Below are 26,969 nucleotides of genomic sequence, written 5' to 3'. Positions count from 1 at the left end.
AAGAAAATGGGGCACAGTTTTTGAGCTAGCCAGTTGTTACTAGGCGTAACTATTTTCCCCTTTTCTTTTCTACAATACACAAAACCTGTGCTGGGAGTAAAAACGAGAATACTTGAGGCTTGAGGTTCTAAAAACGTAGCAATAATCAGAATTTTTGTTCCTTTGTTTTCAATCAAAAAATATAAAAACCTTTATCTCAGTCTCGGAGGCTTACCTTAAGAGTCTCTTGCATCAAATCCCTTTTCAGTCTTTTAAAATGACGGCTTAATCTTCAAGCTTACTTTAAAACCTTGTTTATTAAATACTTAGTCTTCATTCCAGACTTTATAAGACTAGTTTAAGTCAAGACAGCGTTAACAATTTAAAAGACTTTGCAAAGTGAACTCAGCATTTTTCGCTTTGTTCACAAAAAGTCGGCTACTAATAATATCGCAATTAAAACCACAGAGATATGAAAAATTGATTTGTATCAATCATTATAACAATCATAATTATTGTCGCTATTGGTTAAAATGGTATTTTTGTTGCAACAATGCATTGTAGCCAATAGGGAGCGAGCGTCAACCAATCAGAGGTGATTGCGATCGTGACGTTGTAGCTGTCATTCTACCGCCGCCGATCGATCGAATCGAGACTCTGGCACTGCTTTCGTGACGAGTACCTTCTACCGCTGGCTATACACGGTCAAGTTTACCGTCAAGTTTGCCGTGGAAATGAATCGACGTCCAGTCAACTAATTGCCATACACCGTCAAGTTTACTGGACGCCGCTTCAAATCCGCTGCAATTTGCGAACTAAACTGGCCAAACATGCGCTTGATCATATATGGCCAGTTTAAAGCTGCTGTTTGTCCACAGTGTCCGCCATGCCGCTCGTTCTCGCCCAGCCTGTGCGCAGCATTGTCAGCGGTGCGCAAGCGCAGGGCCAAGTACGCCAACACGCAGCTCATCCTCGTGTCCAGCGATAGGTGAGCACCCTCATGCCCGCGACTTGGTCCGCGTAGCCTATCTAAATTTGAACCCTGGTTTTACCCCAATAGGTATTGAATTTTCAAAAACTGATCCATACTTAGTGTCTATCACTAAGTATGGATCAGTTTTTGAAAATTCGGCTGGGCTGCGTCCGGGAAGCTTCAAGATGTCTTCTCGGTGAAATTCCTCAATGCTTGAAGACAGATGATAGACGACATCAGATCAATCGCATAGAGCCCTGGATTCAGGCGGCGCAAGACCACTGCGTGGGGAAGTCCCTACAAGAGTCCTATGCCCAGCTATGAACGTCTATCGGATGATAATGATGATGATGATAGAGTCAGACTCTAGTAAGCGGTAATTCAGCGCTCCTACCCTACCCACAGGGGGTATACTACAAAACACTTTGGTCATCTTGGTGATATCTAACTAAAGAGTGGAATCGTATCACAGGAATTGTTACATCTGAGAATTTACGTAACAGCCGGCCAGTTAAAATCGGCAAATTAGAAGCTAAGCGTTCGCGTTCCTTGTGTAATAAATATTGTTCATCCAAGAAATCTTTAAGCTTTCTCGATTGCGAAATCTTATTTCTACGGATATAGGTAAAATCTGAAATTAGGTAGTGAAATTCCAAAGTCTGTTGAAGTCTTGCATATTTAAGTGAATCAAATTTTAAACTAGGTTAGGGTGCGGGTGCGGTCGTCAAAACAGCTTTTTACGAGTAAAGGAATTGGGGAGCGGGCCGAGGCTAACTTCGTCAGCTGTTGCTCAAACAATTCCACGGAATTCGATTTGCCAAAACTTACTCCTCGTAAACCATCGAGTATCACGTCTAAGAAAGGACATGAGCCTTGGTGGGTGCTTAGAGCGCTTTGTCGTTTAATAATACTGACTGATTCCCGCGACTTTTTAAATATCCTGTTTGAACTCTTTGATTTCCGGGATAAAAAATAGTTTACGTCACTCTCGCAGGTCTTTAACTAATCCATGCAAAAATAACGTCGATTTGTTGCTCTGTTTTGGTGTAATTGAAGGACAAACCAACAAAATAACAAACAAACATATTTTCGCATTTATAAGGGTATTGAAGTACCAAATAGTGCAACTTTTATAAAAAGTGTCTAAATTTTTAATAAATCTTAGGGGTTCAGAGAATTATTGTAAAATAACTGTCTCAGAGTCGTGTACGAAGAAGTTGGAATCCATAAGAGTCAAAGTATTTTACCATTAGTAGCCGTCGACGAAATTCTGGCGTTGCATGTGGCCTGCGGGTATAAAATGCAATTCAACATACTAGCACAGCAATATTATATGACGAAACTAATTCTTTTGCGCCGGTGAAACTTGACTCATTAAACGTTTTTTGACCAAACGGTCTGGTGCTCTGAATAAAGTTTATTTTGCTAGCCTCTCGCCTTTAGCTCAAGAGGATTTGCTTTTTTATCATAAACTCAATTCGGCGAATAAAAGCCGAAGTAAATCGGTCCTCATTGGATTGTAAGTTCAGTTAGGCATGCGTTGTGTGTGTGCGTGCTGAATGTAAATAGATACTTAGCAGCTGGGCCCGATCGTGACACGCGATTCGCGGTTTTGTGGTTTCGTTTGAAAAAAAATACATTTTTATCCGCTATTTTTGGTATTTCGTGCTTGATGCAAAAACATTCGAGTCTGAGTGAAAGTCATAAATAATCAAACTAAATACCTACCTATAACCCCTATAACCTAATAAAAACATTCTGTCACTCCGTAATTCTTGAATCTATACAACTAACGTAAGTAGTCTGAATTTGTGTGAAATAAAGTCCAAATAAAAGTCCAAAAAAGCTTCTTTTGAAAGTTTCATAGTACGTAATAACAGAACTAAAAATGACTTAGTGAAATACTTACCTAGGTCGAAGTTTTAGCTAACAAAAAAAAAAAATACGAGAAAGAAAAAATCATTGCAATTAATTCCTATGGAAAAACTAATTCCCATTTCCACGCAATAATAATATGCGCTATTGTGGTGCATTGTTGGATATAATGCCATTGTATGCATTGTTATGTAGATCACCTCTACGCGTAGAAACTTAATGCGTGCTAAAACTAACTTTTCATCTCGGGTATTCAGCTATGATAATGAGTTTATCCTGACTCTATAATGCTCTATAATTATCAGATGCTCAGTATTATAGGATATCAGTAGATTTCTTTATTGAAATAGTCTAATTGAGTTGTCGTTTTAAGAGCGTTAACGCATGTGAGCCTGATTGGCAAGTTTAGGTATTTACCCGAGGTTCTTTGTTTGTTTCCGTGAACGGACGTACCGAGTTCAGTTTAGTTTATAACAAACCGTTTTGATCCTAGACGATTTTCAAACGGATTATTTTGTCAATATTTTTAAGTATGTGGTATTAGTTTGTCGTTTTTTTTTAAAACAGTGAATTGTATTTATAGATTAAGTACGAGTGAATAAAACTTATAATTGTAGTCAGTACTTAATACTAATCTTTTATATACTTGTGTAAGTATAAGAGAGTCAAGAAATTATACAAAATTCAACTTTCCTTATTCATATTTACGAAAATATGGTTCCCTTATCATGCACAGTATAAATAATTACACCTACTATATTAATTTTCACATATATATTTATAAGGGCTGGTAAAATAAATGTGAAATCCGTCTAAAATTTAAACAGTCTTAAATATTTAATTTGCAATATTATCAAAAATATAATGCAATGCTACTAATACTCATAAAGACATTGAGCAATTTTTCTTATTTATGGTCCTTTACAATCTTTTCAAATTTTATTGTTAGTACTAAATCGTACTTACCGTAAGCGCAAAACAATGGACAGTACAATGAAAGGGATTAACAGGTACAAAAATGCAGATGTTACACTTGAGTAGGTATTTATTTATCTATACTAATAAATAAAATTGGAGTGTCTGTCTGTAATTTCAAAATAATTACCGCATATTATGGTCATATGGTTATTTGAACGATACTATAACTGAATCACACGTTTTTAAAATTTTTGTCTGTCTGTCTGTCTGTCTGTTTGAAAAGGCTAATCGTGGGAACGGCTGAACCGATTTTGACGGGATTTTCACAGACAAGTAGAGAATTGACCAGGGAGTAACATAGGCTACTTTTTTAACCGACTTTCAAAAAGGGAGTTGTGTTTTTCTACCTATGTACACCGATGTCTCCGAGATTTCTGAACCGATTTGCGTCATTTCTTTTTTAATCGATAGAAGAACTTTGCGACATTGTTTCATAAAAAATTTGGAGTCCAACTCCTCAATCCTGATGCTGCAGGGGATCTGACCAATCCACGCGGGCGAAGCTGCGGGCATCAGTTAGTCAAAAATAAGTGCACTGCTACGCGAGTCAGCTAGGGATACAAAAACAAAATAAGATAAAGTTCAAAACTGAAAGTACAAAAACCCACCAACTACTTTTAAAGACTTCACCGCAGATGATTGATTTATATTTGAATATGTATAAATCATTATATACATGTATTCGAAATTTTCATAGTAACTGCTATGATTTGATATCGAACTCGATCCATCCATTTCAAGATTATTTTTTCTTGATATACATTTCTTTTTCATGTCATGTGTAGGTAATACCAATTTCGATATACTTTTTGGGTTTTGTAGGTTATATCTCTTACATTCGTTTTGATTATGATAAGTTCTTTTATGACATATCGGAAAATTTTATGACATATGACAATATAGCCTCTAACATACGGAATGGTAAAGCTAAGCCAAAGAGAGATCTCATTTATCAAAATCTAATGTGCAGTTTGGCAGTAATAAGTGAATTGATGAGTCGATAAACAAACAAACACGCAACACAACACGTGACAGGTTGTGATGGCAATCAAGGTGGGGACGCCCCGTACACCCACACAATCCCTGGGCTAATCCGGTGCGGGATAGCGCGGGTGATGTGCGGGTGTGCAGAACGTCCCCCGCCTCATACCTCGATTGCCATCTCGACCTGTCACGTACTATTCATAGCTGCCGAAAACTCAGTCCTCCCTTAGTTGGATAAAGAATTGTTTTATTCAAAAATAAAACCATCATAAAGATCCACGAGGGATGACCACGTGCAAATGATAGTAATTCCTATTGTTTCAGGTGTTATGCTAGAGTGTACAATGTATACAACCAAAATCTAAATACAAAATACCGTACTAATGCTGTAAAAGACAATAAACTAATGCTATTATGCAAATACAAAAAAAGAAATCATAATGGATTACAAGAAACCGCGCTAATGCCATAAAAGGACGATGAATCATCAAAATTTTATTTAGCGGCTAGGACAAATAGCAAGGGTATTGGCATATAGCATTGTCAGCCGGTAATAACTGTAAAACTATAAGCCTTTAAGAAAATTTATTCTGAAAAGTTATAATTCTGGTCAATAACTAATTATACAAAATTCAACTTTCTGTTTATTTAAAAAACATGGTTTTCCTTATCACAAACAGTATAATGAAACCTTGAGTATTGAGTTTTACAAATTTATAAAAGCTTTTGAAATAAATGTGAAACCCATGTAAAATTAAAGCAGTTAAAAATTTAATTTTTAGAAATTATTAAAAATATAGATCAAAGCCACTGCTCTGGTAGGCATTAATCTATTCTATACCGAAATCGCGTTTTACAATCTTTTCAAATTTTGAAAATTAAATTGTTCCCTTTCAATGAAAGGGAACAATAGATACCAATGCAGCTATTTGCTCGAGGCAATACTTATTTATTAACTATCTGATGCCCGCAGCTTCGCCCGCGTGGATTTAGGTTTCTAAAAATCCCGTGGGAACTTTTGATTTTCCAGGACAAAAGTAGCCTATCCGTAATAGCACGTCCCAGGGATGCAACGCATTTCTGTACCACGTAAAAACATCTAAACGGATGATCCTTTAAAAATCCCGAGGGATCACCAGGATTTAGGAATGCAATTCCTTACAGCATCATATAAACACAATTTAAAAACATACAAAAAGTTTTTATCTATCTTTAAGAAAAAATAGCGAGTATTAAAAATACCTAGTATTGAGAAGTGATAGTCGCACTACAATTTCAGGTAAATCGTAAATAATCCGATAACAATTGCTAAGCAAACAAGCGTTACGTCCGTTCTCGGAGAGGCCTCGGCCGGTACTAATTTCCTAGTTCAATTTACTATTGCTCGTTGCACGGTTTTGTAGTGTGTTTCAAGATTATTTTTTGGAAAAAAATATTAATTAAATTTAGATTTTTTTTCTGTATATATTGCCAATATGTTCTTCTTTAATGAGTACTTAGTTTTATTTATAAATGAAGATAAATAACCCACCTAAATGACAGTTTTATGTGTCTGTAGTTTTATGAAATTATGACTTTTTTGTTTGAACTTTTATAATGTAAAAAATGCCAAACGAAAGATTTGGTTCTGTCATCTTATTAGTTCAGGACCTTTTCTTTGGTAAATATATCTCTTTGTGAGAATCGACCAAGTAACTTTTGATGTAGTGAACGTCAAAGATGACACGAAATCCAAAATTCAGTAATATTCTTTTGGTATTTTAGGCAATAAAAGATAAACTATGAATAAATTGCAAAATGTTGTCTGTCAATTTAATAAAACAGGAAATATTCTACAAAGTAGTATATACATGTTTTACATAAATGCAGTGTTTAATAAAATATAGGGGGGCAAAATGGCTTAAGAATAGCTCATACCGGTTCAACAGTCTTAACATCTCCCGGGTGTTAGCCATATCACTAAGGGAGTTGGCTAACTAACGGCGTATGCCATTTCGGTGCGACATAATACCGGCTGTACTCAGGTGTTTAGTCGACATAAGCCTGACTAGTTTCTAACCCATTCGGGGTCCTTTTTCACAGGAACATAGCGCGGTTGAGCCTGTGAAAAACTGGCCAAGTGCGAGTCAGACTCGCGCGCCGAGGGTTCCGTACTCGGATGTGATATAACGTACATAACTCCGCCTGTTGGGACAGAATTGAGAACGAAATTCTTTCAATTTATCGTAATTGAGTTACTGATTGAATATTAATTAATCCAATAATATTTCATCAAGCAATTACGTCATTGTGTCCGAAACGTTTAATACCTACTTTAAACCAATAAATGATAAATTAACTTTATTTAAAAACTAAGTAAGTATACAGGGTGGTCAAAAAGTCGTGGATCAAACGAAATAGGGAGATAGAGGAGATCATTTCCAGCAAAAAATATTTCTACAGCATGGCCTTATTTAAATTGCCCTAAGAGTTATGAATATTTTTGAGATTTTTAACAAAATACCAGATTCTCTTACAATTAGACTAATTTAAAAAAAAATGAGATAAAAAATAATAAAACAAACGATGCTGTGTCATTACTAGATAATGTATCAGCACTACAAACCTTCTATTGAGGCTCTGGGTGCCAAATTACAAGAGCAATTAATTTTTTTCCAAAACTTTTAAAGCGTTACCAAAAATTAAATGTCACTTTAAAAGCGCACTGTGAAAAAAAAATGTACTACGGAAAAGTGACCCTGTATCAGAAAAACTTGCTGATTTAATGCCAATTTAAATGAGGTATAACACATTACTCTTTGTTTCGTAATTCTGGTATTATAATTGTTTTTTGATATCAAGGTGCAAATTTCAGTAGATTAGTTTAATTCAAAATAATTTTGAAGATTATCATGCTGCTAGTTAAACTGCTAGTTTTTTGTGCGTTGGAATGCTAGAAACATCACTGTGCTTGTCACACTTAAAATTTGTGAAAAGAACAGAAACTGTTCACTACCACCACGTGCCAGAACTTTTACTTAAAAGTACTTTTCCGTAGTACATTTTTTTTTCACAGTGCGCTTTTAAAGTGACATTTAATTTTTGGTAACGCTTTAAAAGTTTTGGAAAAAAATTAATTGCTCTTGTAATTTGGCACCCAGAGCCTCAATAGAAGGTTTGTAGTGCTGATACATTATCTAGTAATGACACAGCATCGTTTGTTTTATTATTTTTTATCTCATTTTTTTTAAATTAGTCTAATTGTAAGAGAATCTGGTATTTTGTTAAAAATCTCAAAAATATTCATAACTCTTAGGGCAATTTAAATAAGGCCATGCTGTAGAAATATTTTTTGCTGGAAATGATCTCCTCTATCTCCCTATTTCGTTTGATCCACGACTTTTTGACCACCCTGTATAATATTATTAGTATAGATAAAATCTGAATCAGCCCAGTAGTTTTTAGGGTTCCTTATTTCTAGAGACAAGAGGAACCTTTCGCTGTCTGTCAGTCTGTCAAGACTCATCAAGAAAATCAAAACCTATCTCCTCGTTTCTAATTCGAACCGCTAGGATATGGCACGCCCTCCCGCCATCAATTTCCCTCTTCACTTTTGATATAGGTATTTTCAAGTCAAGAGTGAATAGACAACTTCTGGGCAAGCGCGCTCCATCTTAGGCTGCATCATCACTTGCCAACAGGTCTGACTGCAGCCAAGCTCTAGTCTATAAATTAAAAAAAAGTCAAGGCTGCTCAAATGACGAAGCTAAAGAAAGCCTATTAAATGCAGAGCACGTAGAATGCGCGTAAAATATAACGCGAATCGTTAAATGTAGCGTTTGAGACGGCTCCCTTCGAAATAATTACAAGCTACCCTCGTCCTTCATAAAATTCAATGGCGGGTCGGGGGTAATCCGAAACGCTCAGGGGTTATCAAGAGTTGCTCAGGGCAGAGGGACAAGCGAAGTGAAACTTCTCAAGCCATTTCACCGTCATCTAAATATAAGGTGACTGACTGACTGATCAAACAGCTCTCAACTCACAGCTCAAACTACTGGACGGATTAGGCCGTTTGGAATGCAGATAGCTTTTATGTATGACGCAGACTAAGACAAGGAAAGGATTTTTGAAAATTCAACCCCTAAGGGGGTAAAACAGGGGTCTGAAAGTGTAGTTCACACAGACTAAGTCGCGGGCATAAACTAGATACTCATAAGAGATAAGTAAATCTACAATCTCTTACAAGTCTAAAAGGACCTCCAAAAAGGGGTTTCAGAAATTTCAGCGACGCTGGGGTTATCAGTTTAACAACCAATCGCCGGCTCATTACTGAGCACGGGTCGCCTCTCAGAATGAGAAGGATTTTGGCCATAGTCTTCTTCTTCTTATTTTGTATAATGGCTTTTAGTAGTGCCACACCAGCACAATGCACTTCGCCAATGTTGTTTAGAATTGGCCTTAGTCTACCATGCTGGTGGCATGACTTCATATTCCTTTGGAAACATTATAAGAGAACTCTGGGGCCGTTTCCTTCGCCGTTAAAGAAAGCAACATTTAATTGCTTAAAACGCACCTACGAGTAACTCTAAAAGTTAGAGATACTCGTACATGCCCGGAATCGAACCCATGACCCCCCGACTAGAAGGCCCGTCTTAACCACTAGGATAAAGTCAAAGTCAAAGTCATTTATTCAAATTGAGTACTACTGGACACTTTCTGATTGCCAAACAGTGATGTAGTGGTGATACCGTGATAATTAATTACGTTAACCTAAGAGGATCCCAAACGCGCCCAAGTCTGATTTCACCGTCGCGTTGTCTCCATTTATATCTATTAGTATATGTATCTATCTCCATTCCGCTATCAATTTCCTTTCTCCGAAAATACGAAACTCGAAGAATCCCTACTACTTACGGGTAAAACTTTTGATATCATTCCATGAAACTGCTTTCGTCTAAAAACTAAAAGCATAACGAAAGACGGGAAAAATTCATCGAACTGAGAAGCTCACTAAAGTACCTTGTAATCAAGCCACGAAATTATTTGAGTACTCGGGTTGGGTGGTCGTGTTTTTGTGGTGGCTTGTGAATGCTCGAAGTTTGTTGTCCAGAATGTCGTCTCGATGTAATTGATACACTTTTTTTGGTTGGTAAATTCATTTATATTATTTCATGTTATTTAAGGACTTGCAACTTAGTCCGCGTGGAATTATCTGTTGCACTTTTCTATTTCCTCGTGAAATTAAATCATTTTTAGGATTCCGTATCTCAAAAGGAAAAAAGGGACCCTTATAGGATCACTTTGTTGTCTGTCTGTCTGTCTTGGTTTAGCTCCTATTTGATTTGTACATTCACAATAGATTCCCCACGTCGCGTCGTTATCAGCTAACTTTAATTGAAGGCTATACGATTTGAAACCACCTGAACTTCTATTGTTCCCCCAATTTATTGATTAAAAACTTCAACATTTTAAACTACGGAATTGGATTGTGCAAATCTATTGTTTTCGATGAAGCTTTTGACTTTTGTAAAAACTTTCCTTTCTATCAAATTATGGTATACGTACTTTCTAAATATATTTTTTATTATCTTTTCGAATCCTGCCGGTTCCGCAATTTTTGATATGTATTTAAAAGAAATCATTTAGATAATTTCCTTGGACTGTAGGCAGAAACTCTATCATAAAATAATATAAATAAGTACCTAGTTATAAATAGAGAACAAAAGCCCTTTTAAAGCTTACAAACTCACATCTTCACAGGTCCATTCAGAAAACACCATATAATTTTAATAGCTTGTTTTTAGATTCGTACGAAATACGCGTCGTGTTTTGTTCAACGAACGCGTAGAGTTTGTTCAGAACTCCCCTCGGCGATACTCCACAGCACTCCTGTCTGCGAGTTGCAACATTGTTCCACTAATTGGCTTTCTGGCTTTCTCGCAACTTGCTCGGACCATTTCACGAACCCTTCGCCTCGGCCTCGCCTCTTGTGCCTTCGCCTCGCCTCGGCCTGGCTCAGAATGAGATGAAACATACTATCTGAAACAACATTTTTAAGAGCGACGCACAAGTGAGGATGAGATTATAACTAGATAAGAACTGTTAAATTCTGTTCCTAATATATTTATTACAATTAAATATGAGAAAACTGTAAAAAAAAGATAACGATTAGGTATTATTTGCATCAACTTGTGTTTTGTTCAGCGAACGCATAGAGTTTGTTCAGAACTCCCCTCGGCGATACTCCACAGCACTCCGGGGCGGTCCTGTCTGCGAGTTGCAACATTGTTCCACTAATTGGCCTTCTGGCTTTCTCGCAACTTGCGCAAACCATTTCACGGACCCTTCGCCTCGACCTCTTCTTTTGTGCCTCCCTTTGACCTCACTCTGAATGAGATTAAACATACCATCTGAATCAACATATTTTTTAAGAGCGACGCAGAAATGACGATGATTTAATCATCATAGTTACTATATTTTTTGGTATTTACGCAGTCGAGTTTTTGGTTTTTTAAATTACTTTTTACCTCAGTTTGGGGGTAAAGCCCTCCTCATGTTAGGCCTACATAAAATAAATATTTTCGAAATTAGAATTTTTCTACGCTAACCAATGTTGGTTAAGTCGAAAACAAAGCCGAGCTAAAATCTAGGTAGTTTTAGTCTTTATACAACTTAAGTTACAATGTTCCCCTGTAATCTTTTAAAACGCGCGTCGCATGGTATCACGTCTGTCCAAGCCTTAAAGATTAAAAGCAAACAGCTGTATCTATAGACACACAGGTAGGTGGGGAAGGTATGACGTGCGCGGTTACACGGGGTATTGCACTGCCAGTATGACCAGACTGCAATCAATATTATTTTGACGATTCATTCAGAAGGTACCCCTAGCTCGTCTGTCTCGACTCCCGACTCTGCACAGATAGTGTGTGACCATCTGTTTTTATTACAAAACTGCATGCCCAAAAAACGAGTAATGTTTTCAGGATTCATGTAGGTACCTATATACTTACCTTTTATTCCACCATAACTCCTAAATACCTGAACAGATTTGGATGTATCCAGGGTTTCGTTAGAATCCTTACAATATCCCGAGTGACACTAGCTATAAATTATTTGAAAAAAAAAACCGCACTCGTGCTTTTAGGGTTCCGTACCTCAAAAGGAAAAAAAGAAACCCTCATAAGATCACTTTATTGTATGTCTGTCTTTCAAGAAAACCTATAAGGTAGTGTAGGTATTCCCGTTGACCTAGAATCATGAAATTTGGCAGGCCTAGGTCTTATATTATAGCACAAGTAAAGAAACAATCCGAAAACCGTGAATTTGTGGTTACATTACAAAAAAAGTTATAATGTGTTCACGAAAAAATTAATTTACTAAATCACAGTTAGACGGCGCTGTTGTCATTTACTTGCAGTATATAAAAATGTTAAAATATTTGTACAATGTTACGGAACCCTTCTTGTGACCGATTTTTTAATAACTGTTTTTATTACGACTTGTTTTCTTCTCTCCTGTAAAGGGAAAGTCACCCAAAATTACCGCAATCTATACTAATAAATAAAATTGGAGTGTCTGTCTGTAATTTCGAAATAACTACCTCATATTAAGCTCATATGGTTATTTGAACGATACCATAACTGAATCACACGTTTTTAAAATTTTTGTCTGTCTGTCTGTCTGTCTGTCTGTCTGTCTGTCTGTTTGAAAAGGCTAATCTTTGGAACGGCTGAACCGATTTTGACGGGACTTTCACAGGCAAGTAGAGGATTGACCAGGGCGTAAAATAGGCTACTTTTTTAACCGACTTTTAAAAAGGGAGTTGTGTTTTTCTACCTATGTACACCGAAATCTCCGAGATTTCTGAACCGATTTGCGTCATTTCTTTTTTAATCGATAGAGGAACTTTGCGACATTGTTTCATAAAAAATTTGGAGTCCAACTCCTCAATCCTGATGCTGCAGGGGATCTGACCAATCCACGCGGGCGAAGCTGCGGGCATCAGCTAGTATAGAATAAAGCAATTCATTCTGTCACGACGTTAACGAACGAGAAAAGTTTTTGCGTTACAATCCGCCCACAACAACATAAATAACGTGGCACGAGACGACGAGACTGTGTCAAACATAACTCTAGATACAAGTGTAAATTAAAAATTTATAACACCCCCGACGATCCAAAGTATCTGAGTTTTCCAAAACATCATTTTCAAATAAATAATTATGTATTTAGGCAACGTCCATCTTGACAGCTTGACATTTGTCAATTGACATAATATTATGAACCTAACGGATATCTAACCTTCTTTTCTACAAGAAAACTAGAAAAGAGCTGATAACTCTTAAACGGCTAAACCAATTTTTTTACATTATAGCTAAGAACACTCTCGATCAAGCCACCTTTCAAACAAAAAAAAACTAAATTAAAATCGGTTCATTCGTTTAGGCGCTACGATGCCACAGACAGATACACAGATACACAGATACACACGTCAAACTTATAACACCCCTCTTTTTGGGTCGGGGGTTAAAAAGGAAAGCGTCATAGCATAATAATTATTATGTTTTTACTTTATAAAACTTTGGCTCTATACACAAACAATAAAATAAATAACAGTTTATATAACAGAGTGAATTTCCATAATCCAATCAATGTAAAACAAGAATCTGACTTGATGGTAATGAAAATCTCCTTTGAAGAGGCACGAAAGAGCCCTATAGATACCAGTGTCAAGCCGGAGTCTAATTCCAGCCAAAGTTCACAAAAGGGGAAATTTCAGCTCCCGCCAAACGTCGGCGGCGCCGCAGACGAATTTCTTTTGGAGCTTTGCTTTGAATACAAAACGTAGTGCAGTTTTTTGATGCTTTTCTGTTTGTGGTAGGACTACTGATGCACTCACTTACTTACAGTGTAGGATGATGCCGAAATTATGGTGCTAAGTACTTCAAGTTTTAAGTAAACTACTGAACGGTTATCTGGAGACAATCTTTGCTTAATAACTTGGATACTTTTTTCATGAGGAGAAGGATAAAGCTATTTTTTTTTAAGATGTTAGAAAATTGAATCTGTTTTTATTTTACTCTGTAGTACTATCACAAGCTTATTGATAAATCTGTATGCAAACAAAGCAAACAGTGAAAACGTCGATATAACCACCAAACCATACCCAAGCCCCAGCAGAGAGAGGGGTATTATCGGATACACCATTTTTTTATCGTATTTTTAATTCCACCCTCAAAGGTAGAGGGGCTATATTTTGCGGTGGTAACCTCTGCTCCACTTTTTGCGTATCTTTTGTTGGCCGGCGCGAAAAAAGATGATGTCGAATGATTGAACTTTTCTCTTCCATTTTTATCCACTGCAAATAAACCCTCACTCCTTTTTCCGTTCTAGACAGCTAGATAGGTAGATAAAGAAAGAAATCTTTTATCTATGGGTAGATACGTAGTCCGTGCCATTGTCCGTACTATGTAGTTAAGACTAGCTGATGTCAGCGACCTCGTTCGCGTAGATTCAATTTTTTGAAATCCTATGGGAACTTTTAAATTTTCCGGGGTAAAAGTAACCTATGTCAGTTCGACCCGCCCGCGCCGAACCGTTGCTCCGTTGCGGTGTGATTGAAGAATAAACCAACAAACCAAATAAACTAACGAACATACACACTTTCGCAGTGGAAATGTTCCGTTGGAAGCTGAATGTATGGTCCTCTAAAACACACAATTCTTTCGTGTGCCATTGAGTACCCCCATAAAAGGAAAGTAGCAATCACGTCAGCTATGAAGTTTATCTTGCGCAAGATTATGGCAACTTTGGTGATAAAGGCGTTCCGCTTTATTTATCTTGCAAACAGAACACACGTAAGGTAGCTTCCGTAACCATGCTAAGTAGGTAGTAGCTAAAAACTTTGGCCACAGTTATGAAACTTGGCTATGAAACGACTAGAAAATGGCACGTTGTGGCAGCGCGCATCGTGACAAAACGGTTTAAATACCTACTATAGATATAATACTTTTAAATATTTGATTTCACGTCACCCTAGGTACATAAGTATCTAATATAGGACAGATTTCGATTCAGGATTAAACCGAGAGCTCCCTTACTGTAGTTCATTCTGCTTTGAAGGTCATCAACAGTGATAGCCTAGAGGTAGACGTCGGCCTTGTCTTTGGAAGGTCGGGGGTTTTATTTCGGGCACTGTCCACATCTAACTTTTCGGAGTTATGCGCGTGTCAAGCAATTTAAAAATATATCATTTGCTTTGTGGCTAAAGGAAAACATCGTGAGGAAGCCTGCATGCCTGAGAGTTCTCCATAATATTCTCAAAGTATGTAAAGTGTGCCGATCCATTTGACCAGCGTAGCCAAAGCCTTCTCATTCTGAGAGGAGATCCGTACTCAGTAGTGAGCCTGCAACGAGTTAATCATGATGATGGATAAGTTCTATATTGACTATGCAAGAAGAAAATTATTTGCACTTATTACTAACATGAAATAACAATGACAGCCTGAATGGAGAGTTACTTAATTCATTCGGATGTGATCGCACAATTTACCCCGCCGGGTTCGGAGCGGGGTAATACGGTCATAAAACCTAGAAGGGGGTAATAGGCACCGCCATAATCCGGGTGACGCTGTATAATAAACGGGGCACGCTGGTTTATTGGAACGATGAATCCTGGAACATACTGTTCGTTTATTTGGATTTACTCGTACATTTGTGGAAATGATTTTCATCATCATCACCAATTCATCGCTGGATCATTACTGTGAACGGGTCTCCTCGTAGATAGAGAAGGGTTTGGCTTGCCTAGTGCGAATTGGCGGACTTAAAACACACCTTTGAAAAACTATGGGAACTCCGACCTTCCGACTCCTCACGATATTTTTTTTTTTCACTTTGAAGGTGAAAAGCGTACAGCTTCGAAAAGTTAGAGGTGGCTTTCCGAGATCAGCGGAGTGATTCACTAACTCAGTGTCTAACACTAAACGATAGCCACCGAGCTCATTTTTTGATCCATTTGAGGTTTTCTACGAACAAATATTTTACTATCGCCCAGTGAAGCAGCAATGTAGAACCAACCAACCTCAGTGGCTATCCTTCAGTGTTATACACTGAGGTAACGAATCACCCCGCAGGATTGCTTGTAGGTAACTTAATTCCTGATACTACTAGAAATAATTGTTTTGTGAGTCACGGCAGCTAGTCATGTATTGGACCATGAATCATAACCAAAGTTTTGGCAAGAAAGCCCCGTTCAGTGTCAGTGAAAACTGAAAAATGCAAAGCGACGTTTTTGATGCCAAGACTCTTAGGGAAACTGTGAGATCGGGATTTTACTATAAGACATGGTCGCTATAACAACTATGAGCCTCATGAGAAAGCTCACAGTCACTCAGCAGGCGATGGAGAGTTTCTCTACGTGATCAAATCAGGATTGAGGAGATTCGTAACCCACATATACGGGTTGCGAAGCTGAAGTGAAGTGAGATAAAATCAGATAGCTGTTGGGGTCCCAAGGTGCTGTAATGGCGCCCTCGCACCGGAAAGTGCAGCGTTGGGAGGCATCATCAGACATTCATCGGTTGATGATGATGATGACAAAACTCTTCCGTTATTCATCCGAAAGCATGACGAATTTTCACCAGCAAAATGTGGATGGCGTAGCGTTAATCATCACACAATTCCGTATTTCTAATCGTAAGTACTTACTTAGGTACTGATATACTCGTAAGATAAAAAATTTCTTCACGTAAAATACGAATAAGTGGGTATATATAATAAAGTAGAAAAGAAGTGTTAGTACCTACATTATAAATTGCAATAAAGATAAACATCTCCAGTCGGCAAGAAAAATATGGGAAAACTCAACTTAATAATGAAAACGAGAATTCCACGGAGAGTGGAAAATTCGCGAATGAAGATTATTTATTATTGCAGTGTAATGGCTCCTTGGGCTCCTCGATGGCGACTCGCTATCGATCCTACTCCTCATTCTTTTTGTGCTATTTTAGCAAGCGGTATCTGATTTTACTTTATTTATTGAATCCAAGATAGGAATTCTAATTCAGGCAATGCAGGAAGAGCCTGATAGCCTTTTTTTAATACACAGGAAATGCCTAACACATATTCCTCCGTCATTCAGGGAAAACGGAAGGGTTATGTGGGGATTGCACCTACTAAAACCTTTGTTTGTCCTTCAACGGATTATAGCGGTTGCGCGGGTAGGTATACCTACTTACCCAATACGAGTAAAGTAGTACCTAATGGTTACCTTCTATATTCGGGAGGTCGGAGGTGCGTTCCTGGGCACGCACCTCTACCTTTTTAGAAGTTATGCGCGTTTTAAGCAATTAACCGATTCTGATAGGTATTTTTATCACTATAATAATTTATACATATAGGTTTTCTTTTTATTCTAATACTTATTTTACTCTTCTACTTTCAAGTTTTCAATTTATACTAATACTTAATATTACAAATGCGAAAGTGTGTCTGTCTGTCTAGCTTTTCACGGCCCAACAGTTTAACCGATTTTGATGTGTGGCGGGCATCATCTAGTATATTAAAATATATCATTCTCATGTATGAAGTATACACATAAATGTAAACTTGTGTCATCAATATGTACACCGATTTCTCGGAGACATCTGAACCGATTTGAAATTTTTTTCAAATCACCCTTGCACTTGACGACCCCTTGCAAGTTCAAAATAACGCCCCCCACATAGCGACGAGCGTGCAATTAATACGCCCACAAAGTCCAAAGCTTTCGAGCCTGGAATCTAGAGATGGGCATTATTGCTACTTTTAAATCATTTTCATATTTTTCTTCGCAGGCGAATTTCACGGGCGATTTTTGACTAAAAGTGGTTTTTCAATTTTCATAGACCTATGAAACATCAGCGATATAACATATTGATCTTGATCATAATTCAATGATGATTGAAAAAACCACAATTCATGAAAAATCACCAATCACAAAGTGAATTTTCACTCCCCCGTAACACAAACGATTGTTTGCTGCATTAATAATAGTAATTGAACTACTTAGATACTTTCCCTATATTTTCCCCACCCCCTAGCCTTAGCGGGTCGATGACCGTGCGCGCGCGAAATGATTAGATGTAATAATTCTCCAGCTTTATGAGGTTTTTCTTCATGATTTTTCACATGCTACTTTAAGTAAGGTAGCAAAAAAGGCTTTTCACGTAATTTTTCACATGCTACCAGTGAAATAGTCCATCTCTACTGTAATCACAACCCTTGATTACAATCCCAGTCGACTTTTATCCCTCGAACCCTTTACAAAGATCATTTGCGAAATGCAAGCTGACTACACCTTGCAATTTAATACCAAATTGATTTTGTGCTAGTACTTACCTTTACAGAGAATTCCATGATTTAGTTTTATGTAAAGTAAAAATTTTCCAGCAAAGTTTTCTTTGAATTCTGTATATTTTTTATTCACTACTAGACTATGCTCGTGACTTCGTCCGCGCGGATTTAGGTTTTAAAATGCCGTAGGAACTTCTTGATTTTCCGGGACAAAAATAGCCTTCCTTGAGATAGAAGCTATCTCTGTACCCAATTCCGTCAAAATCTCTATCTAATCTGACTTTATCTAATAAGAATAAATTCAAACTGATTCGAGTTATACCCACCTAATTATACTCGCCATGGGGATTATGGGATTGTCTTAAGTTCTGCCCAAAGCCCATAAACCAGCGCGATATAGCTTCAGCGCACGCATTAGATGCCGCGTCCAGTTAACAGGATTTATGTTATTACCCCATAGTTGTGTAATATGGACATTCATTACCCCTAAATTATTGGGACGGTTGCCACAATCCGCTGAAATAGGCAAATCTGTATGGTGCAACACGCCAATTAACAACGTTGCTAACTATTTTCCCTTATAATTAGGGCATTATGTCCTAAGTTGTGCCCAAAGCCCGTAAACCACTACAATTTAATTACATTAAACATTTTTTTTTCAGATCAGAGCAATCCTACGCTCGCACCCTAGCTTCATTATCATCAGCCAACGCGCTGGCCATTCCCTGGTCGGCGAGCGACGCGCGGCTCACTCTGCCAACGGCGTTGGGCGTCGCCGGCATACCAGCGCTGGTCATCACCGACGCCAACGGCAAAGTGCTCACCGCCAACGGGAGACAGCATCTCGCCGCTGACCCACTCGGACTGGTAAGCGTCTGGAATCCCATCATCATCAGCCTGTGGACGTCCACTCTTGGACTTTGCTCTTTTTTAATGAGCACCATCACACCCGGTCCGTGTGCCAGCCACTTACCACCAACCTCTTGATATCGTCGGTTCATCGCGCTGCGGAGTGCCCCGCACTATGCTTGCTTTATACCCCTCTAGGGCTGAAATCTATAGAGTGCACTTTGTCTTTACTCAGACTTACCAGTTACTGTTAAAACGAGACAGTGTTATACGGCTGACATACATCTGTCTCGTTTTAACTGAAATTTAAGTCTAAGCAAAGTGTGCTCTATACATTTCATCCCAGGACTTTTCGACTCTAACGGCCATCCCCACTACACGCAGAGGTTGACTGCTACTTCAGCTTGCTAACGGTTTAGGCTCAGTGACTTTGGTTCCCTTTTTTAACTGGAAAAAGTATCTCGTACAAAAGCGGGTATGTGGAAATCTGTATATACGAGTACATCAATTAAATGAAAACCCATCTCGATAATTCCATTTAACAAGTGTAAACTAAAAATTTATAACACCCCCGACAAGTGAAGGTTACAGTAACTAGAAAAGAGCTGATAATTTTCAAACGGCTGAACCGATTTTCTTGGATTATAGCTGAGAACACTCTCGATCACGCCACCTTTCAAACAAAAAAAAACTAAATTAAAATTGGTTCATTAGTTTAGGAGCTACGATGCCACAGACAGATACACACGTCAAACTTATAACCCCTCTTTTTGGGTCGGGGGCTAAAAATACAGTTGTATTATTCAAAGCAATTTGTTTGTAAAGAAGCACCATCAGGCGACGACACGACCCGACGACGCCTGAATTAAAAGAGCTGCTTTAGATACATGAAATTCATAGGAGCGCTAGTTTGTGTCGGACAATCTCATTTACACCGCATTTGCATAACTGCACTGCGCAGCCGCCGTGCTGTGTGCGGGACCGAGCCGTTTGTTATTTTAGCGGGACCAACATTTTTAACCCCCGACCCAAAAAGAGGGGTGTTATAAGTTTGACGTGTGCATCTGGGTATCTGTCTGAGGCATCGTAGCTCCTAAACTAAAATGAACCGATTTTAATTTAGTTTTTTTTTGTGGCTTGATCGAGAGTGTTCTTAGCTATAATTCAAGAAAATCGGTTCAGCCGTTTTCAGCTCTTTTCTAGTTAATGTAACCTTCACTTGACGGGGGTGTTATAAATTTTTAATTTGCATTTGTGTATTCATTGTTGCCTATAAACTAGGTATTTAGTTCACTGAGCTCTAGGTTTTAAGACCACCGAAAATTAAGATGATTCTTACGCTCCATTTTATGTTTTACTAGCTGACGCCCGCGACTTCGCCCGTGTGGATTTAGGTTTTACAAAATCCCGTAGGAACTCTTTGATTCCCCGGGATAAAAAGTAGCCTATGTGATAATCAAGGGTGTTGTATTGTTTCCAGAACTTCCCATGGGCTCAGCGGCCCGTGTCGGTGCTGAACGAGCAAGCGCTACTCAAGATGGCCCGCCACCCGGCTGTCGTGCTTTTTATAGGTACCTACATTATTATTGAAAAGAGCAACCGCCGAGTTTCTTGCTGGTTCTTCTCGGTAGGAAAGGCATTCCGAACCAGTGGTAGATACTTTTGACGATTCAAAAGAACTTGTAAAAGTCTAATTGAATAAAAATATTTTGAATTTTTTTTTTTTGAATTCCATTTTTTGACGACGACAACGCTGGTGCAGCAGTGAGGCCTGTGGTGAAGTGGAAATCCTGGCAGGGGCAATTTTGAAATTTGTAATCTCTTAATTGTCTCCGGTCAGACCTGGTGGGCCGTTGGGAGGATATTTACCAGTAAACCCGAGCCGCCAAGCAATTTGGCATTCTGATTTCTGGTACAGTTCACGACAGTAAGGAACTTTTACCCGCTACCGTAGGAAATTATTCGACATTGTTTGTTGCCTTTTTCACGGGCCAGCCTTTTAACCGATGTTGAAGAAAGTTTGTAAAACGACAGCTTGTATCCCGGACATAGACTAACTCTTTATCCCGGAAACCAAAGAGTTCTTATGGGATTTTTAAAAACCCCGAAATCCATGCGAAAGAACTCGCATCTTCTAAATATGAATCTCGCAAAATGCCTGCCCTATCTACGTCAAAATCGCACGTTCTTTGCCGTTGCCCAACGTTCTGCAGTAGTTATAAACGACAATTTTAATGTACGCCATGGCTTTTATTTATGGCTTAGGTAAGTAAATTGTGTATACCAACATATTTCAAACTAGATAATGCCCGCGACTTCGTCCGCGTGGATTTAGGTTTTATTAAATTCCCGCAGGAACACTTTGATTTTCCGGAATTTGTCAGTTTCCGGGATGCAAGCTACATCTGTACCAATTTTCATATAAATCGGTTAAACGAATGCGCCTTTAAGAATCCCGTGGGAACTCTTTGATTTTCCATGATAAAAAGTAGCCTATGTCCTTCCCCGGGATGTAAGCTAACTCTGTACGAAATATCAAAAAGTTAAACTGTTGGGCCGTGAAAAGCTAGCAAACAGACAAACGGACACACTTTCGCATTTATAATATTTTGTATGGATTATAATATCAAAGAAAAGTCATCGACACGACTTTCTTTTACAGATGACGAAGACTCCGAGATCGAATTTGCGGAATCAGTGCTAACACCCTCCGCAGAGTCCTACTACGAGGAGTGCAGCATCCAGTACCCAGGCTTCTGCCCCTACCAGAACTCCTCCGACGACGAGACCATGGACTTCGACTACACCACCACCAAGACCTCCTCCAGGACTAAGAAGAAATCCTTCAAACATGTCATGTTCTACATAGGTATATTTACACATTGTTAGGGTTCCGTAGGTACCTCAAAAGGAAAAACGGAACCCTTATAGGATCATTTTGTTGTCTATCTGTCTGTCTGTCTGATTGTCTCTCTGTACGTCTGTCGTGTCTGTCATGAAACCTATAGGGTAGGTACTTCCCGATGACCTAGAAACATGGCAGGTAGCAGGTAGGCTTTAGAGCACAAGTAAAGGGAAAAATCAATAACCGTGAATTTGGGGTTACATCACAAAACTAATTAAAAAGTGTTATTTCTTGTACGATGGTACGAAAGTCTTTGTGTATGAGTCCGACTCGCACTTGACCAATTTTAAAGTTCCATACCCAAAAGGGTAAAAACGGAGCCTTTGCCCGTTTGTCACTCTGTCTGTCTGTCCATCTATCTGTATGTCTGTCTGCGTGTCATAGGTATCTAGCTCGTAGACGAAATGAGTTACAAAGCTGGAATTTTGGTGTTTGGTACGTTGACCGGAAACCGAATATCGTATTAGAAATTGATAGAAGAAATAAAGAAAAAACTTTTATTTTTGAAAGCTGTGCCACTCATTACCAGTTGCACCTACCGGCTAGGTTATCCCGGCGTCTCTAATACTTCAATACAATTTTTTTTTCTAGGTGTCGACGGTACTGACAGTGCTGACATGATCAGAGAGCACATCGGCTTAGACGATGCGGTACCCTTGCTGACAGCTATAGACTTCCCCAAGCAACGCATGGTCACCATGAAGTACGGCGATGAAATCACCACGGATTCCGTTCAGAACTTCGTCGATGCTTTTCTCAGCGGAAACGCCGATTTTAAACCTCTGAAGCCTTATAGTGAGAAATGCTAAGTAATTCTACACCAACGAATTTTTCAAAAAAAAAAAAAAGAAGTCAGAATTAATGTTATTTCGCACCAAAAAAAATTTTAGGCTGGCGAATAATGTACCTTCTGATTTAACTTTTGTTTGCTCGAACTTAGATCACGTGATACCTTGTATAGCTCTCGATGATACTAATCGGGCTTTGACATCAATGGTGCTGACGTGAACAGAAAAAACATCAGTAGATTTTTGACATTTTGAAGAACTATGCAATGAAATTTTTGAGAAATCAAGAAGAATTTAAGATAGCCAGTCCCCTAATGAGAAGGATTTAGGCCATAGTCTGACCCAGTGCGGATCGGCAGACTTCACACACTGATGGAGATCTATCAGGCATGCAGGTTTCCTCACAATGTTTTCCTTTACGTGAATAAAGCAAGTGATATTATTTTAATCGCTTAAACGCACAAAACTATGAACAGTTATAGGTGCGTGCCCGGAATCGAACTCTGGGCCCCCCAAATAGAGGGTTGAAGTGTTAACCACTAGTCTATCAACCTATGAATGTAGTGTTAGACTGAGTTACGACTTATGAAAATAGATAACGGAGTTAGTGAGGTTCGGTAGAAAATGTTTAAGTAATGTCTAAATATTTTCCATAAAAGCAAAAAGGCAATAAGTATAGTTTATTTAAGTTTGAAAAACAAAAAACACTTTTTATTAATGTAATAATAAGTAGGCAAATAAGAATAGAAAAACATTTTGTGTATAGGAGGATTTTTTAGAAATGACCAACTTACATGATACCTACCTAATATCATTATCAACTTGAGGATAGTGTTTAAAGCAGAATAGTTATTTAGTTTTTCTTAGTTGATTTAAAAGATAAACAAATCGCAGAAACCTTCTCGGAGAAACGCGTAAACGACACAATTTGCTCGGCATTTTAGACCTTCTGAAGTTAGGTTGGTTAGGCACATCATGATTTTGTCAGTTAGCGGAAATAAGGTCGTATGGGCCGCGTCTTGGGGGCCGCGTATAGTGCGCCTCTTGCAGAACATTTGAACGAGAAGCTACTTGTTTACTTTTTAAGTCAGTTAGATCCAGCTCGGTCGACTAGTCGCCCGGCAACTCAGTCGACGGCGACCGACCGTTACAATCTGTAAATTAGAAGTCGCCGTGTACACACAACGGCTACAGATACGCACAACGACTTGTATAACTTACAGATTCTAAGGTGGCCGTCGACCGAGTTGCCGGGTGATTAGTCGACCGCGAGTAATGGGTCAGGAAAAAATAACCTACTGTAATAATTTGTTGGCATTTGATAGGGATAGTTGACAATTCCTTAGACTATTGTAGAAATTTGTAGCGTCTTTAAATTTTTACTTTTGTATCTGTGATCTGTTTTTAACCAACTTGATGCATTTAAATAAAATAAAAAATATACATACTGAATGCGTTTTATTTATACGTGCACATCAGTTATGCGTCGAATTAGGTACAATTTACAAACCAATCGTCTCATTTTTAGATTTGTTTTGACCAATGTTTTGGCAATTTGGCTCATAATAATAAAGAAAAGAAAACCCTGAGGACGCTCTTCTTGATTCAAAGTTTTTTTTTTCTCGTCTGGCTGATTCAGAGTTTGAAAGGTTGTATGTACACGATGTACACCATAGAGTAGATGTACACTGTGCTAGTAGGTACTACAAGACGTATATTCTATGTACATACTTACTTATTTGAATTCCGAATCCAAGAAAATACGTTAGCGTGGTACTGCAAGGATATAATATTATTGTAGACTTGTGACATTTCGGTTTTGGACCTTTGGGCCGTACTTTCTGGCATAGTTATCACCAATTACGGTGATCAAGTTCCAATGTGAAAATCAAAGTGATTTCATACATTTTGATAAATTCTATCCTACTGCATCTTTGTGTTTATAATTTCCCTAGATATTTTTTATTTCGGTAGCTTAATTTTCAAATCAGAACTGGAGGCGGGAACAAAATAATAAATATATATGTTAGTGTTGGCAGCACTGATAGTAAACTCTAGTCTATGCTGTCAGCTGTGTGTAGTGCTGCGTAAAAAGGCGTGGGTAACATTGTAGTAATTATTAAGAAATCAGAAATACGCGCGTTCTTGGCACCCTGCCTCGGGATGACATTTTTGTTTTGTAATTTTTATATTTAACTAAGTTTTTATATGGTTTTTCTTTATGAATTGTTAAAATACATGTATATATATTTAATAAATAAATAACTGTAAATAAAAATTTACACAAAACTTGTAAATTAAAACGAGAGCTACTACACTAATGTTACCCGTTTCTACTGTATGCCCAGAAACATCATAGGAAAATTAATAGATTACAGGTTTCTACTTTTTTGTTTTCTTGTCTGTGGTCTTGTCGTTTGTCGTCAAGCAAGCTAACCGACGCCATTAGTGTAAAATATTTTTAATTGTGAATTTTCACGTGCTATTGCCGACTTTGCTGTTTATTAAGTGTATTTAATTACACTAAACTAATAAATAATGGCTGATAACGACGATCTTCTCGACTACGAAGATGAAGAGCAAGCAGATCAACAGACCACCGACGGAGCGACCGAAGCGGCGCCAAAAAAAGAGGTTAAAGGATCATATGTATCAATCCATAGTTCCGGCTTCAGGGATTTCCTTCTAAAACCTGAAATTTTACGTGCTATAGTCGACTGCGGTTTTGAGCATCCGTCAGAAGTGCAACACGAATGCATTCCGCAGGCCGTACTCGGTATGGACATCTTGTGTCAAGCGAAGTCCGGTATGGGAAAGACTGCTGTGTTTGTATTGGCGACTCTGCAGCAATTGGAGCCGTCCGAGAACCACGTATACGTCTTAGTGATGTGCCACACTAGAGAGCTGGCGTTCCAGATCAGCAAAGAGTACGAGCGCTTTTCCAAGTACATGCCCGGCGTGCGGGTGTCCGTGTTTTTCGGCGGAATGCCGATCCAGAAGGACGAGGAAGTGCTGAAGACTGCGTGCCCGCACATCGTCGTCGGTACTCCGGGGCGTATCTTAGCTTTAGTCAATAATAAGAAATTGAATTTGAAGCACTTGAAACATTTCATTCTGGACGAGTGCGACAAGATGCTCGAATCGTTGGACATGCGGCGAGACGTTCAAGAAATCTTCCGCAACACTCCTCACGGAAAGCAAGTTATGATGTTCTCTGCTACCCTGAGCAAGGAGATCCGGCCCGTCTGTAAGAAGTTCATGCAGGATCCTATGGAGGTGTATGTGGATGATGAAGCCAAACTAACACTGCACGGTTTACAGCAACATTATGTTAAACTCAAGGAAAACGAGAAGAATAAGAAACTTTTTGAGCTGCTTGATGTCTTAGAATTTAACCAGGTAGTGATATTTGTGAAGTCTGTGCAACGATGCATAGCTCTGGCCCAACTGCTCACAGATCAGAACTTCCCCGCCATTGGTATTCATAGGAACATGTCCCAAGACGAGAGGCTGACGCGCTACCAGCAGTTCAAGGATTTCCAGAAGAGGATATTAGTGGCTACCAACTTGTTTGGAAGAGGAATGGATATTGAACGAGTCAATATTGTGTTCAACTATGACATGCCTGAAGATTCAGATACCTATTTACACAGAGTAGCGCGAGCGGGCAGATTTGGTACCAAAGGCTTGGCAATAACCATGGTATCCGATGAGAATGATGCAAAAATCCTGAATGAGGTCCAAGACCGCTTTGATGTCAATATAACCGAGCTACCTGAAGAAATTGAATTATCAACTTATATAGAGGGCCGATAAATCAAGAATATCTTTTAAAATTATACCTTAAGAATTACCAAGGTTTTTCTTTTATAAATTTTGTCTACACTTTATTGTAGATTAGTTTAGACCTTATCCAGACTGACAGATAAAAATAGTTAACAAAATGGGTTTAGTTTTAACTTTATTTGCATAAAATATGAAATGTAACAAATGGAGTTATTAAACATTAACAAACTAGAGGGTAAATTAAGCTATTCTGAGCTCATGTAGAACATTATTATTTATAACATTTTAATAAAAGAATTACTCTTTAACAAAAGTGTGAGAACTCAATACAATAAAGATTTGGTAAAGCTGTCAGTTTGGATGCAGTCTGTTATGTGACATGTGAATGTAAAACGGTAAAAATTAAGTAATTATAGATTTAAGACTTGAATAAAACATTTGATATTGTGAACATTTTTTTTTTTAATATTGTTCGCCATCAAACAAACAGTACCTAGATCCATAGACTTATATAATAATTTAGATCACTGTATAAAAT

General features: G+C 38.3%; 2 protein-coding genes across 3 annotated transcripts in view; both read left to right on the top strand.

Moving 5' to 3' along the window:
• LOC123871326 (nucleoredoxin-like) overlaps positions 1-24,093 on the top strand; it is a 62,211-nt gene extending 38,118 nt beyond the window's left edge. The window contains exons 3-8 of one of the 2 annotated variants that reach the window (XM_045915074.1): positions 858-967; positions 18,766-18,970; positions 20,433-20,523; positions 21,615-21,821; positions 22,449-22,671; positions 22,725-22,741. In XM_045915074.1, the coding sequence (XP_045771030.1) occupies positions 858-967; positions 18,766-18,970; positions 20,433-20,523; positions 21,615-21,821; positions 22,449-22,666 (831 nt within the window). In that variant the 3' untranslated portion in view covers positions 22,667-22,671; positions 22,725-22,741. Of the gene's footprint in view, positions 1-857; positions 968-18,765; positions 18,971-20,432; positions 20,524-21,614; positions 21,822-22,448 lie in introns of both variants that reach the window. The other variant, XM_045915073.1, reaches the window with a different exon arrangement.
• Positions 24,094-25,042: 949 nt separating this feature from the next.
• On the top strand, positions 25,043-26,882 carry LOC123871331 (ATP-dependent RNA helicase WM6). The gene has a single exon (XM_045915078.1). The coding sequence runs from the start codon at positions 25,184-25,186 to the stop codon at positions 26,459-26,461; it is 1,278 nt and encodes a 425-aa protein (XP_045771034.1). The 5' UTR covers positions 25,043-25,183; the 3' UTR covers positions 26,462-26,882.
• Positions 26,883-26,969: the final 87 nt, after the last annotated feature.

Source organism: Maniola jurtina, chromosome 13, assembly GCF_905333055.1.
Source record: "Maniola jurtina chromosome 13, ilManJurt1.1, whole genome shotgun sequence".
NCBI classification, from domain to species: Eukaryota; Metazoa; Arthropoda; class Insecta; order Lepidoptera; family Nymphalidae; genus Maniola; species Maniola jurtina.
The sequence above is the reverse complement of the archived record's forward strand: the minus strand, read 5'-3'. Positions and strand labels throughout refer to the sequence as shown.